This window comes from Aspergillus alliaceus (genome assembly GCF_009176365.1).
Source record: "Aspergillus alliaceus strain CBS 536.65 unplaced genomic scaffold BDW43scaffold_4, whole genome shotgun sequence".
Taxonomy (NCBI): Eukaryota; Fungi; Ascomycota; class Eurotiomycetes; order Eurotiales; family Aspergillaceae; genus Aspergillus; species Aspergillus alliaceus.
In genome coordinates, this window is record NW_022474687.1 from 19,458 (window position 1) to 33,768 (window position 14,311).

A 14,311-nucleotide genomic window follows, 5' to 3' on the forward strand; every position below is an offset into this window, starting at 1 on the left:
TGTGCCGTGCTGAGTGAAGGCACCCGCGCATTCGTGTCAGCCTTATGGTTGGCTTCTGGAAGAGACCTGCAGGTTTATGCAGCGTTAGCTTTTTTTCCAAACTGGTTCTGCTGCTTCTCATCTCCATACTGGATTACGGCCATGCGATCTCTTCTGGCTGAATCTCCCATGTCCTATTGTTATCATCATGTCACTATTTTTGTGTCTCGTCGGCCGGTTTAACTCACACTTGCGACTATCACCTATGGCTAACCGATCCATTAGCAATGGTCTACAGGATGACGAAAATCAGGATCAGATCGGTTCGAATAGTCCAAGCCCGTCTGGGATGGCTACTCCACAGCCTGAGCTCTCGGATAAGCGTCAGCCTTCCATAATGCACAATTTCTTCCAGGTTGGTGCTCCCCATGGTCCGCTGCACCCTCCCAAATCACAGCTCTTCCCTTCTGAGACTCCTACTTCCGCGCACCTGGTTCAGTCAAGCGCGTACGTCACAGGGACACGGGATGACCGAAGCATTGGTCACCATTCCTCATCCTCGGGGTCTTTTGTCATGATGGAGCGTGATGAGGTGCCGGGCATGGAATCTTCGAAAGTTGAAGCAAAGGAAATCACACCGGAGCCTCTAGCTCCTACAAGTTTACCCACACCCCCTTACTCCTCCGCATCTTCCTTGTTACAGAAAGAGTCGGATGCGGCTGAGCTAGGGTCATCGGCCCCAGAGAAGGGAGTAGGCTCTATCTTCACCGCGCTGAAGAACATTCTGTCTCCACCTGCAAGCGTTTCTCCTGAACCTCCATGTCGCCGTCATACCTCTCATCCAGTGTCCAGTGTCTCTGACGACCCAGTCCTTGCCACTCACTTCTCAAATCCTTGTCTCCCTCATACCTGTGATCCGATGTCTTTTCCGGAAGTCCCCCTCCTCGAGCATGAGAAGCCACACATTTCTTTATCTTCTGAGAACCTTGCGAAGCTAACTGGGAATGTGTCTGATCTCGCTCGTATAAAGAATACTCCACCGCTTACCCCACGTGCCATGTCCAACGAGGGGTCGCAGACCGATAGGCCACCAGCTACTTCTTCACCTCAGTCGACAGAGCTAACGCAGCAGTCCGATGAGATGGATAAGTCAACAGATGAAATTGCCGGGAAACTTGAGGAAGCGTTTCCCTCCCCCGCCGAAACACCCCAACCAAACCCACCGGTTGCTCCTATCAAGGGCAACTTGTATGTTAAAATTTCAGAAGGCCGCGGGCTTAAGCCAGGATTCGACCCCTATGTGGTCTCTGTATTCGAGTGGAACGAATGGATTTCCAAGAGTGCTCAGGATGAGGAAGAAGCGTCTTTTGAGCGACGGCAAAAGGAGCAGGAACAGTCCGATCGCGAAGCTGGGCGGCCGATGGCAATTCCCATGAAGAGTCGGCAAAGCAGCAACAATAGCTCCTTCGATGGCCTCGATAATCGGGGAAGGGCACCGGTAACCGATCCCCATTGGAACCATGAAGCCACCTTGTAAGTTGCCTTTTCAATCATGCCGGATCTTTTCATTGACGACGTATCTCCAGTGATGTTTTTGGCGATCAATCCGAGATCGATGTTTCCGTGTATGATCGCAAAAATCAAGAGGCATTCTTAGGTCACGTGCGACTATGTGTCAACCTCAAGGAAGACAACAGCCGCCTAGAAGGGTGGTTCCCCTTGTCTGCTCGCGGTCCAGGCGACGCCCCGGTTTCCGGCGAAATCTACATGGAAATGCATTTTGAGCATATGGAGAAGAAGCAGGTGGGACCGGACGATTTTCAGGTTCTGAAGCTTATCGGCAAAGGTACATTCGGCCAGGTCTATCAGGTGAAGAAGAAAGATACGCGCCGGATTTACGCCATGAAAGTCTTGTCGAAGAAGGTGATCATACAGAAGAAGGAAGTTGCCCATACTTTGGGTGAGCGGAACATCCTGGTTCGGACAGCTATGGCTGCCTCTCCGTTCATTGTCGGCCTCAAATTTTCTTTCCAGACTCCAACCGACCTCTACCTTGTTACGGACTATATGTCAGGAGGCGAACTGTTTTGGCATCTGCAAAAGGAAGGACGGTTCCAGGAGGCCCGCGCCAAGTTTTACATCGCTGAGCTTATCCTGGCTCTTCAGCATCTCCACGAGCACGACATCGTTTATCGAGACTTGAAACCAGAGAACATCCTGCTCGACGCCAACGGCCACATCGCGCTATGTGACTTCGGTCTGTCTAAAGCAAATCTCGCCCAAAACGACACCACCAATACATTTTGCGGCACAACCGAGTATCTAGCACCTGAGGTTCTCCTTGATGAGCAAGGGTACACGAAGATGGTTGACTTCTGGTCTCTGGGTGTTCTCGTTTTCGAGATGTGCTGCGGCTGGAGTCCGTTCTATGCTGAGGATACCCAGCAGATGTATAAGAACATCGCTTTCGGTAAGGTTAGGTTCCCACGGGACGCCTTGAGCACCGAGGGAAGGAACTTCGTGAAAGGCTTGCTCAACCGGAATCCGAAGCATCGGTTAGGAGCTAAAGGCGACGCTAAGGAGCTCAAGGAACATCCCTTCTTCCACGATGTGGACTGGGAAGCCTTGTCCCGGAAGCAGGTCATCCCTCCGTTCAAACCGAAACTCAAGTCGGATACAGACACTTCTAACTTTGATCCCGAGTTCACGAATGCGCTAGATGCCAACGCCAAGTTGAACGACCGTGCGGCCGCAGTGGCCAATGGTTTCATGACAGCATCCACCCCGCTGTCGCCGGGCTTGCAGGCTAACTTCAAGGGCTTCACATTTGTCAATGAGAGCTCAATCGATCACCATCTTAAACATGAGCCTACAGATCATATGGACGAGGACCCGGACATGTGGTCACGGTCTCACCGGCATGGGGGCTTTGAAGATCACCGCATGACTGGTGTGCAGAAGTCCCACGAAGGCGGAGAGGCCGGAATCTTTAACGTTGATGACAATTTCGACATGTGATTATTTTGCGATGCATGATAATGGAGTTGTGATTTCCTGCATATAACTTTCCCTACTTGTACATGCCTTTGGATTAGGGCCAAAACATGGTTTGCTCTTTTACTTGCTACAAGTGACCGTGGCTTCGCTGTTGGTACTTGGATGTTTGTGGATGCGAGGGAGGAGGTCCTGGTTCTCTTTTCTACCATCATAACTTTGTGTCCCTTTTTCTTTCTTGTTCACTTCCCCACCATCCGGGTAGATGGAACTGGATATTGTTTTCGATTGACATCTTGTAGCCCCCTGTGTTTTCTCCTTTGTTCTCAGGGGTCTTTGGCTTATACCATCTGTTTCGTTGTCTTTCTTCAACCTGCGAATATCCACAGTTATCATTTTTCTTTTCTGTTGATGACCGACTTGGCGCTCTTTCAGCTGCCCAAACGTATCTTGATAAGGGAGGAGGGGGCCGACTCTTGTCTGATACAGGACGCCGGGGGATATGGTATCCGAGGGGTCGATGTAGCGGCGTTTCGCAGGCAGCATGGCGCAGGGAGGTAACCTCGGTGGAGTTGTTGTATTGGGCCAAGATGCCTAGATAAATGAATTATGAAGCCTGATACCTTGATCCAACCTGGTATTCACCTTGGTTGCGTACGGTAGACGATTCTACTTATTCCCGTGTAGTGAGTTAGACGTGGCCCTGACCAGTTGCAATACATAAGGAACCTTACTACTACCTGTCTGTTATTTTTTTTAACCACCTATGCGGACTCTACTCTTCATCTGATAAGGATTCTCTCCTAAGATTTGTTGGGTCTCAGTGATGTAAATTATCCAGACCGATCCCACCTATATCAAGGGAGCCAACCAACAGATGGAGTGCTCAGTGTCGCATATTTTTGCCGGGCACGTTCTTACTTTTTTTGGAGTGAAACTAGGTTCCAATGAATCTCCACCGGTTTCTTCCACAGATCACTCAGTAAACGAGCAAGCAATTGTGCATGGTATAACTACAGTAAGTATAAAAAACACTGGGAGCTTAGAAAGGAGCTTCGAAAAATAAGAAAACTACTAATGATAAGGCTGAGGGTAACCTAGGGAACATACCGCCCAAGATTTTCAATTTTCTAGGATACACTAGCAACCTGTAGTGAGGGGGATGGGGATAGTGATTGGTAGGTTAAGAAAGTAGTCTTTCGACTATTATAATATTCCCAGCGCGAATGAGGTCATCGTCAATGTTTCAACGGTGGGTTCATTTTGTTTTGCTTTCTACTACTCGTATCCTATTTTTGGGACCTTGAAGTGGATTTAAGACTGATTCTGTGTCACCATTTCTATTCCAACCACCGACCTCTGAGGGTCGGGGGGTTTACCGGGACGAGATTTATGTCTCTGGAAAAAATTCCATTGAGGACTGATAAGGCAGTATTGACGAACCGATCTTCTAGGTTGATCTACAGCTCGCTACCTACCGGAGGCACGTTATGTTCTGCACACCTGGAAGGGGTCGATCAGGGTCGGTCCAACCATGGATAGAGTCCAATTGATGTGCATGGTGCAATTCTACGATGAAGGAGCGGTGTCTGTCCGGACCGGACCTCGAGATTACGAAGATACGGCTCGAAATCTGGTGATATGATAGTGGCCCCCTAACCCGATAACAGGATAAACACTAGATCCCTAGTACATGCAGGCAGTTTTGCTTTCTTTTATCATCATTATATTGACCCACCTCACTCGGACTCAGGATAAAATCCACTTTTATCCGGACAGCAAATACTTTTTATTCGATTTCATTTTCTATTTATTTCAGGTGAAACGAACATTCACTCTTTTGCTGTTTTATGTGCGGGATCATTATCACACTCGGGACGAGAAACTGCTGCTGCCCCACTTGCTCCTGAGGGCGATCCGAATTCAAAATTCAAATACATTGTTCTTAGGGCAATCGGTTGGTATCGGTGATAATCGGCGGTAGAAGCGGCAAGAGTGACTGTGGGTGTTTGACTGTTCCTCTTGGAGTCAATCGGATTGATTAATTGATTCTGATTACATAGGATAGCATGATATCTATCGATTGTATCCCGAGTAGCCGTTTTCAATTTCGATCCCATCTCTATCTATAACGTGGAAGTTTCAGCGCGTGACAGATGGATCCGTCTGTAAGACATTTCCAGGCGATATTTATAGCTGTTTGGGATTGATATGTACGAGGGAATATTATTGGCCAAGCAATAAATGGATACAACGGAACGTGAGTAATCCACAACCAGCCAATTTCGTCGAATTATTCAATGGCGAACCGATGGCTGGTACGGTACATGAGTTCAATGATGCCTAGTAGTATCGATTAGGGGAGGGAGAGGAAAGTTGTACATAATTTTAATTTACTTTCATATTTCCATTCCGTCATCTTTCTTCAAAGTAGATTAGATCTTAAGTAATAATCAAGTGACATGATACAGAGAAAAGAAAAGAAAGGGGTTGACCTATATAATACTACTTATTTACTCGTACTGGATGTACATCCTTGTACGACACACTAAGCCGAGAACTGCGAACCGCTCCAAAATGGTATAGCGTCCCGTGTTCCTGACGCTAAACTCCCCTTGACTAGACTTGAATCGAGATTAGTCTGAAATGCAACCAATCCATACGGTACAGAGTTGTAGACTAAAGTCATGCATGGACTTTTCTTTCTCTCCTCCACTCCACTCCACTCTATTTCCTCTCAATTCCAACCCCCTAATGACTATCGAGAAAAACGTCGTCATCGGCCGGCTAACCATGGATGCGGATGTCCGATGGTAAGATAGCTTTTCCATCAATTTCAATTCAATTCAATTTGATTCCCACTTCCAACGGGCTAATTAGCTGCACTAGAGTCCCGTCCTCCATCTCGTCAGGCTAATCCCCCCTAAACGAACATTTGGAGAACCTCGCATCATTACTTGTTTGGGCTTGACTTTGCCAATCCTCTTCGTCCAGAGAACCTAAACTCTCCACCCCGAACAACCTAGTTCACGGGCCCTCCTCCCTTTTTGGCTCCTGCTGCAGTTTACCTGGAGGCAATTCCACGCCCTGGGAATTTGCTTTTGTCCATTCAATCCCCCTTGTCGTTGGTTGTGGATGACACGAATTTCTCCGCTTCCCTCCACAGCCTCGCGGTCATATTTTCTTAGCACGAGTTACAGGCATCTTTAGTCGGGAACACAAGATCCTCATTCCCCTTGTGGGGACGATCGGCCCCCGACTGCCGTGCCATATCCCCTAGTTCCTGCCACTCTAAACTAAACGAAGAAGTGGCGTGTCCATGGTATGTGCTCCAAAGGCTAAGTTTCCCATTGATGCGCCCGGTCCTGAACTACGTACTTGGGTTACTAACTGATTGCCCTAGTCAACGATACTACTCGTTGCCTGCCATCTCTTCGATCATAATGCACAAGACTCCCTCATTCCCAGAATAGTCGTTTCGTTTTCTTTTTTCTTTTTACTCTTTTCTTCTTTCAGCATTCGTTCCTTTCTCGTGGGGATTTCCCCTTTCATACAACGCACTCTCGTGTCTTTCCATCGCTCCCATAGATCAGGACACTGCGTATCGATCTTTACATCCCTGACGCACGGCGTGCTTTCCCGTGGCCCATTCATTCCCCACTCGACCGCTTTTTTTTTTTGGCCCCTTTCCTTTTTTACACGGTCGTCTTGTCTCACGGACTTCCTCTCATCTACTATATTCTATTTGACTGGGTTTAATGCCTGTCAAATGCAACAACATAAACATTCAGAATGAGTGTTGTCGCCAGTAGACCTGACAGCGCCGCTGTACCCTATTCGCCAATTCCTCACCAAGGCCGTGGTTACAAGGATCCCTATACAGTGTCGGTGCAGCCGGTCTCATCCCGCACGTCATCCATATCCTCCTTTAAGTCCAATTATAGTGTGTCAACAGCCCCAACGGCGTACTCCCCGATCTCGCCTAGCTCCTCATATCATCTCTGCGATTCGGCTGCGTCTTTGGATAAAATTTTGGAGTCTAAGATTAAGCGACTGCCTCTGGACGTGCTCGACAATATCTTGAATCAACTGGAATCCTTGCATACGGGCCCAAACCAACAAGGGTGTCTAACATGCTACCAACGCGACTTGTACGCTCTGTCTCTAACCTGCCGGACCTGGGAAAAGGCGGTTAGGCCAAAGCTGTGAGTGCAATATACTTTCTAATCAGCCGTAGTCATCAAGCTTGGCATCAGACGCTGACCAGGTTACACTGCAATTTAGTTACAATCGGATCCATATTATCGGCAATGATTCCCCAGCCCAGTTGAAGAAATATCGGATGAAGCGCGGAAGCCGGTTGAAACTTCTACGGCGCACTCTCCGAGAAAGAAAATTGCTCGCCAACCTTGTCCTTGAACTTCGTGTCCCCCAGATGGACCTTTTGTTTACGCAAGGGAGGCAGAGCACCCAATGGGAAGAGTACCGAGACTTAGTGGCATCGGTCGTCATGGTTTGCCCAAACCTGGAACGGTTGTTGGGCTTGAGTATTCCGTATAACCACCAATTCGATCGTTTGACCCATGCATTATCCACACGACGGAAGTTGAAGGAGCACACATGGCTCTTGGGTGAGGCAATGGATGTATCGGAGGGATCGCCTCGCAGCACCTCTTGCCCTGGAAGCCTGGGTCCCTCACAGATGTTCGAGTTTCTGGACTATCACGTCTCGTGGACAAATCTGGAAACTCTGATGTTGCACGGGCTGAGCGAGAATAATGCTCTCGAACCGAGCATCTTTCTACGCATGTTGAGCCTCTTGCCATCGTTGCGAAATTTGTGCATCGCAAACTTCGACGCAGAAGCCTTCGCGGATAGCACTTTGCTGTGCCTCCCAGCTCTGGAATCGTTGCGACTGGAGAACCTCCCTGGTGTTACCGATACGGGCTTATCGCAGTACACTTCACGCGCTGAATCACACTCACTCAAAGTATTGGCCCTAATTGAACAAAATATTGAATCATTACTTGTGATCTCCAAGATTTTGGCATCCTTGCCACAATTGGAACGGTTTAAGATCGTTCAAAATAACAAATGCCCCACCCTGAATAGTGATGGCATCGTCTTCCAACCGTTATTCGCTTCGTCCAGCCTGAAATATCTTCACTGGGATATTGCTTGTCCGAATCCTAACACTGCACTCACAAGGCTAGATTATGCTCCTTTTGTGAAACCTCCTAGACATATGAACACGCCGAATTCTCATCTCGCTCAAAGCATTATCTCTGACGGGTTTCCCCGCCTAGAGGCGCTTCGTGCGCCATCTGATATAGAGCCTCCTGGTGTTCTTCAGGCTGTCTGTCAGCCTATTCCCAGGGGTCAGGCCCTTCTTCAACCCGATCGATATAGCCTCCCTCGCAGCTCCCACGGTTCTGTTAACACACGACCAATGGCCCTGCCTGCAGGGAACAACCTCACATCTGCTCGAATACGGGCGCAGACCTTCATTGACATGGCTGCGAAGGACACAGAAACAGGAATGCGGGTAATTGTCACTGACCATTCAGACGGCTATGTGCCGGACAGTGCATTAGAAGACTTGTCGGATGATGAATTGGATATGGACTTGGACGACTCTGGAGAGTGGGATACATCCGATCAACAGCGGGATGATAGGTCACCTGAGAACCGCGACGGGCCTCTGATTGTGTGCGACTTCAGGATGCCGGCTTATATGGGTCGAATTGGCAGCAGGGAGAAGGACAGAGACGTATCCATCCCACGGTTTATCCTGCGTCCCGACATACAGGGACAGGAAGCCGACGGTGGTCTGGTTGGCTGGAGGCACATACTGGCATCAAATCAGTCATTAACGTACGCCGCTGGGGTTGGAGTGCACTGTTTTGGAAATAAAAACAGCAGCAGTCCGCTCCCGGAGGAGCCCCCGTCTCCCGCATCGACTACAGTCAGCCGATTTGGATTTGGAAGCATTACCAGGAGTTCAACATTTGGGACTAGTCCGAACACTCCCATCACACCGTTGACGCCGATGAGCCTCTCATCCCCAGCTGCACTTCCCTGGGACAAGGACACATGCACCGGTTCCTGGAATTACAGCCATAAAAATGGCCGAGACTGGTGGTCCCATGTGGAGCGTGAACGCCCGGGGAATGTTAAGACCATTGATGTTAAACGGCTTTTCTAACCAGTTAACGATTCTCGCTCAGATTTGAACATTCTCACGATTTATATCACTCGTCTTACGCCCCTTCTATGTTTTCAAACCGTTCCCTCTTTCAAACTAGCAAGCTGGCAGGGCCCATGCAATTGAAGTTGCGCGAGATGGCGTTCTGGGTGGACAACGGATGGATTTTGTTTTCATTATTTTTGGATACCTTGAAAAGGTCTCACTTCTCTTCACTCTCGCACCTGAACCTGATTGCATTCATCAAGAGTGCAATTGGTCACTCTTTCTTTAACATGAGCACATACATCCAGACGCGAGGGTTACCTCGGTCAAACTGCACATATCTTTTCCTTTCTCTGATATAAGGCGCATCTAACGGATAAGGACGGAAATAATTTGGGACGGCTATCTAATTGGGTGGTTTCGGTTGTATCTTTTTGTCTATACCTTGTATTTCTTTCTTTTCTTCTCCTTGATCCTGATCTGATTACTCGATGAGGAGCTGTACATTGCATCTGTATGTACATTGGTCAGACTACGAGTCTACTGGCTCTAATGCTTATTATTCTTACGAGTGATATCAAATTGATCCATGCTCGCGACTACAAAATATATACGTAAAGAAATACTGTAGGAAGGGTTCTCATAATACCTTTTATCAGTCTGTCTGACGATCGTGAGTAACCGATATCATTACACTTTATCATCTATAACCAATGGCCCGGCCAGGCAAGAAAAACTCGATCCAAACCTACTCATGACAAATGCTGACTTTCTTTCGAGTCCCGGGACACATATATAGCATAAGAGTAATATAATACTTAAGGCATGATACACGAGAGAGGACTGATAGAAAAAAACCAACAACGATGATTGATAGTATTGATCGTAACAGGAAAAGAAATCTTTAAGTCTAACATAATAGTTACATTAGACGTAAATGCCCATATTGGTATCCTTCTTCTTGGCTTGTACTTCCGCGATAGCATCGACGTAGTTTTCGTGTCCGACCTTGCTCATGCCCTTCCGGAGAGCGATCATACCTGCTTCAACGCAGACGGCCTTGAGCTGGGCCCCGCCAAATTCGTCCGTGCTGCGGGCCAGTTCGGCCCAGTTGATGCTGTCGTCCACGGCCATCTTGCGGGAGTGGATCTGCAGGATGTTGGCACGGGCTTCCTCGTTGGGGAGGGGGAATTCGATTTTGCGGTCCAGTCGGCCGGATCGGAGGAGAGCGGGGTCCAGGACGTCGACACGGTTGGTGGCGGCAAGAACCTTGATTCGATCGTCGGAGGCAAAACCGTCTAGCTGATTGAGAAGTTCCAACATGGTCCGTTGTACTTCACGGTCACCGGACTTTTCGGAGTCGAAGCGCTTTGTACCGACGGCGTCGAGTTCGTCGATGAAGATGATCGAGGGCGCCTTCTCTTTGGCGAGGGCGAAGCAGTCACGGACGAGCTTAGCACCGTCACCGATGAACATCTGCACCAGTTGGGGACCGGCGAGTTTGAGGAAGGTTGCGTTTGTCTCTGCCGCGCAGGCTCGAGCGAGGAGGGTCTTTCCGGTACCGGGAGGACCGTACATTAGAGCACCTAGAGTGTATAAGCGTTAGTATATTTCCCGGGTGGGTTGTCGGATAAGAGTCTTGGTTACCTTTCGGCGCTTTAATGCCGAGCTTCTTGAACCGGTCGGCCTCCTTCATCGGCCATACTATAGCTTCGACAATTTCTTCAATTTGCTTATCCAGACCTCCGATATCCGTGTACTTCTCCGTGGGTTTCTCGTCGACCTCCATAGCTTTCACTCGGTTATCATATTCGGCGGGTAACGTGTCCAGGACAAGATATGAATCCTTGTTCACACCGATGAGATCACCGGGCTTAAGCTTCTCATGATCTACGAGTCCAATGAGAGGGAGATAGATGGTTTGACGGGTTGAAGTTTTGATGACAGCAGACTTGCCGACTCGGGTAGCGTCAAGGTCAATGTTAGCGCCCTCCTCGACGGCCTCAGCCTCAACATCTAGATCCAACAATTCAACCACATTTCCGACAAGATATGGTAGTTGTCTATAAAGAAGCAAGTCAATAAGAGATGTACCGACGTAGACATATGCCGCGACAACCCAAAGCCTCCCCCTCCTCTCGCCACAGTGGGTATATGCGACGCAGTGATTCGGAAGAAGGGAATGGGAACCATGGCATTTCTCAAAACCCCATACCTGTTATTTTCAATCTTCTCTTGATTATCTTTGACTTTTTCCCTCATCGTACTCTGCTCATGCGTCAACCGTTGATATTCACTCTTCATTATACGCAGTTCGTTCTCTAGCATCCGTCGTCGCTTGACGATATCCGCTGTGCTCGAGTTCAGAATCTCCTCATCCAAGAGGTCCTCTTCGTCGTCCTTCTTTTCGGCGTCTTTCATATCAGCGTCTCCGTCTCCGGAGGGCTTTCTGCCGTTGCCGTCGCCATCTTGCTTCTTCTCTCTCTCTTCCCGGTCAAGGTCGTCGAGATCCTCCAAAGTTGACATGGTGAAAACTAGGGGCGGTTAGGTATGTAAGATGAAGATGGGAGATAGATGAGGAATTCTAGGAGGAAACGAGAGGGAGAGACGGCGGTGATGCGCTACGAGATAGATCTTGCGGGAAGAGAGTGAGAGCTGTTGAGCTCCGGACCAAACAACGTCAGCTGCCCGGTGCCTATCACGTGATGTATGACAAATGCCCGGCCAACCAGCTTATGCCTGAGGATGGTTCTCCATTACTATCATAATCAATCGTACTCATCTCTAGAAGGCTGTCTAGATTTGTTCCGCTGTTTCTCTTGTATTTACACTTTTCTTCATATATACTGCGTTCACTGCAAGAAACATACAACTACCCGTCTCTATGTACACATGCCTCGAAAGAAGGAAGTTTCTAGGGACTTCTTGAGGCTGACCCCCTTAGATGAAGAAGTTTGGGTTAGACGCAGTCGCTGCATAATTACCAAGATTGTCTAAAACTTTATCCCTACCGAACCTGAGAAGGCGGTAGCGTGAGATGAAATCGTCGTTGTTTACTGGTCGAGATTAGTATGTCCTCTAAAGCAGGGTGGTGAAACTATAGGGATCCTGAAAGCAAGAAAGCCCCATAAACGTATAAAGAGAAAAGGTATACATACCGTATCCACCACACATCCTCCGCTTCCCAGTGAATTCAGAGCGACCGTGAAGCATTCTCCAGTTGTCGAAAACTAACAAGATCAGCCAAGTCCTTTGCTTCCCCCATAAACTCTTTGCCCTAGTGAATAACTTACTAAGTGCGGTTCCAGGTTCCAGCTGCGTCCATAATTGCATGCTTTTGCGAGTGATAATATTGTCAAAGTGCCGGGCTGCGTTGTACCATCGGTTCTGCTCTTCCGTGCTCCAATCTCTTTTGGCTGCCCGATCATAATTGTTCCAGCGGATTTGATACAGGGTGCGAAAACTCGGGTGATTCTTGAACACAGGGGCTTGTTCTGCCGGCTGGATGCAGGTGCCATCATTTCCACTTGCGTGGTACGGCTGGAAAGTATTTACTAGGGTTGCGTAATTAACTGGGTTTTCTTTTTTCAGGACGCTGGCAGCCTTAAAGCCATCAACAAGCAGGCTCGCTCCTCCGTCACCGTCGGTATGCGATAGAAGATGGAATAGTTGAAGCCTGGCCGGGTCGGTGAAGTACGTGTTATCTGTGTGGGCACCAAGGAACTCGGTAGTATAGGCGGTATCTTTGAATGTCAAGTCGGCCGTGAAATCCCAGAATCCACCTTTGGAGATAATTAATATGAGAACTCGGAAGTGTAGTTCATTTCAGATAACAGGGTATTACCATAGTGAGTGTGTCTGATGAAAGCGATTCTCTCCAACAGGGTCTTAGTTGACTCCGGGTCAATGGGAACACCCTTGACGAAGGAAAAACCAAACAGATACTTCATACCTATTAGATAGGGGTCAGGGACGAAAGTAATGGGCAGAACTCACAATGTTTTGGAGCCAATCAAGCACACCTTCGTCACTAGACATCACCTTATCATACAAGACCGTCGGGTAAGCTGATTTCCCAGGATTGTAGGGCAAAAAATGTCTAGGTAAGAGGGTCAGTACAAAGTAGTTTTATTACATACATGGTATGCTCACCTAAACGATTTGACTGGCAATTGCTTTTGGGCGGAATGTCTTATCATCGTATGAGCCCTTAGCCAAGCCCATGGATAGATACCGTCATGGCCATCAGACCCTTATATGGGATTAGACTTGATACCCAAGAATAAGATATGGTGAGACCATACATTGTACTTTAGCGACTTCTCCATCGTACTCAACATGCTTGGCGGTCACGTTTGTAGGTATCTAAACGATGAGTAAGATGAACTGTTAAACCCCATTGATCTCTCAGGGCAACGGACGAGTTACATACGGAGAAAGTGTTTACGCTGCGTTGTCGCGTGTCTGGATGAATACACTTGGAGCACTGGCAATTGTCTCTGGTGTCGGAAAGAGATGGGTAAGCATTTTGGGCTAGTCTCTGAACATGCTGGTACATACCGAAGCCAAAATGGTGCACTGAAACGAGACATTAGCAGGTGGCGATCTCACCTTTAACAGGCATTAGCTTACAAATCAGCAGAGTCCGTAGATGAGACCTTCAATGCAACTGTTTCATTTGAATATCCTGCAGAATCGAATGGGTAATTCAATTGTCGAGGTGTAAATTTCCATGACTCTGGCTGCGATGACTGCGCCCTTGCCACCGTGGGAGACACGACAGGGAGTGAAGGTCGGAGTCCGTTTGAGAGGTTCCTGGTTGCGGCCTAGGAAAAATCAGATTGTGCCAAAATGCATGGATTATTTCTGTTATCCTTTTTCCTATAAAGGTTGCATAACTCACAAGTCGGGTAAGCTTGGGAATGCAAGGCGGATATGCACTGGGCGATAAATTAGTATTTTGGATGACCAAACAATCCTGTATGTTGGAGTATGTTATTACCTGGTAAGTGCAGATGGTCTAAATGCAGGGAGTCTATTCATTTTTAACACTATGTTCAATCAACGGGGCTTACAAAGAGGTGTCGAATTTGCCTCGATCAGCCAACCCCAGTTTCTCCGCAATTATAGTTATCGCCTGTCACGTGC

The 14,311-nt window shown here is 48.2% G+C and overlaps 4 protein-coding genes across 4 annotated transcripts; 3 read left to right on the plus strand and 1 right to left on the minus strand.

The window, feature by feature from the left end:
- Window positions 1–244: 244 nt before the first annotated feature.
- On the plus strand, window positions 245–2,997 carry schA (serine/threonine protein kinase SCH9; the record flags this gene model as incomplete). Its single annotated transcript, XM_032044289.1, has 2 exons — window positions 245–1,512; window positions 1,566–2,997. The coding sequence occupies 2 exons, from the start codon at window positions 245–247 to the stop codon at window positions 2,995–2,997; spliced, it is 2,700 nt and encodes an 899-aa protein (XP_031904712.1).
- Window positions 2,998–4,454: 1,457 nt separating this feature from the next.
- Window positions 4,455–5,059, plus strand: BDW43DRAFT_149467 (uncharacterized protein). Its single transcript, XM_032038424.1, has 2 exons — window positions 4,455–4,974; window positions 5,037–5,059. The coding sequence occupies exon 1, from the start codon at window positions 4,667–4,669 to the stop codon at window positions 4,955–4,957; it is 291 nt and encodes a 96-aa protein (XP_031904713.1). The 5' UTR covers window positions 4,455–4,666; the 3' UTR covers window positions 4,958–4,974; window positions 5,037–5,059.
- A 1,352-nt stretch (window positions 5,060–6,411) lies between these two features.
- BDW43DRAFT_149715 (uncharacterized protein) lies at window positions 6,412–9,334 on the plus strand. Its single transcript, XM_032038425.1, has 2 exons — window positions 6,412–7,178; window positions 7,258–9,334. Exons 1-2 carry the CDS (start codon window positions 6,766–6,768, stop codon window positions 9,176–9,178), a joined length of 2,334 nt encoding a protein of 777 aa, XP_031904714.1. The 5' UTR covers window positions 6,412–6,765; the 3' UTR covers window positions 9,179–9,334.
- Window positions 9,335–10,090: 756 nt separating this feature from the next.
- On the minus strand, window positions 10,091–14,206 carry BDW43DRAFT_296889 (proteasome regulatory particle base subunit RPT5; the record flags this gene model as incomplete). Its single annotated transcript, XM_032044290.1, has 10 exons — window positions 10,091–10,749; window positions 10,811–11,226; window positions 11,379–11,697; window positions 12,148–12,219; window positions 12,322–12,393; window positions 12,457–12,945; window positions 13,008–13,107; window positions 13,160–13,262; window positions 13,796–13,921; window positions 14,166–14,206. 10 exons carry the CDS (start codon window positions 14,204–14,206, stop codon window positions 10,091–10,093), a joined length of 2,397 nt encoding a protein of 798 aa, XP_031904715.1.
- Window positions 14,207–14,311: the final 105 nt, after the last annotated feature.

What these genes read in the sequence shown, in the direction of transcription:
- BDW43DRAFT_149467 (XM_032038424.1), top strand. Translation starts at nt 4,667, where the DNA reads ATGCAGGCAGTTTTGCTTTCTTTTATCATCATTATATTGACCCACCTC.
- BDW43DRAFT_149715 (XM_032038425.1), top strand. Translation starts at nt 6,766, where the DNA reads ATGAGTGTTGTCGCCAGTAGACCTGACAGCGCCGCTGTACCCTATTCG. An exon ending in AAGGCGGTTAGGCCAAAGCT is followed by an intron (nt 7,179 to 7,257) that starts GTGAGTGCAATA and finishes ACTGCAATTTAG; the next exon opens with TTACAATCGGATCCATATTA.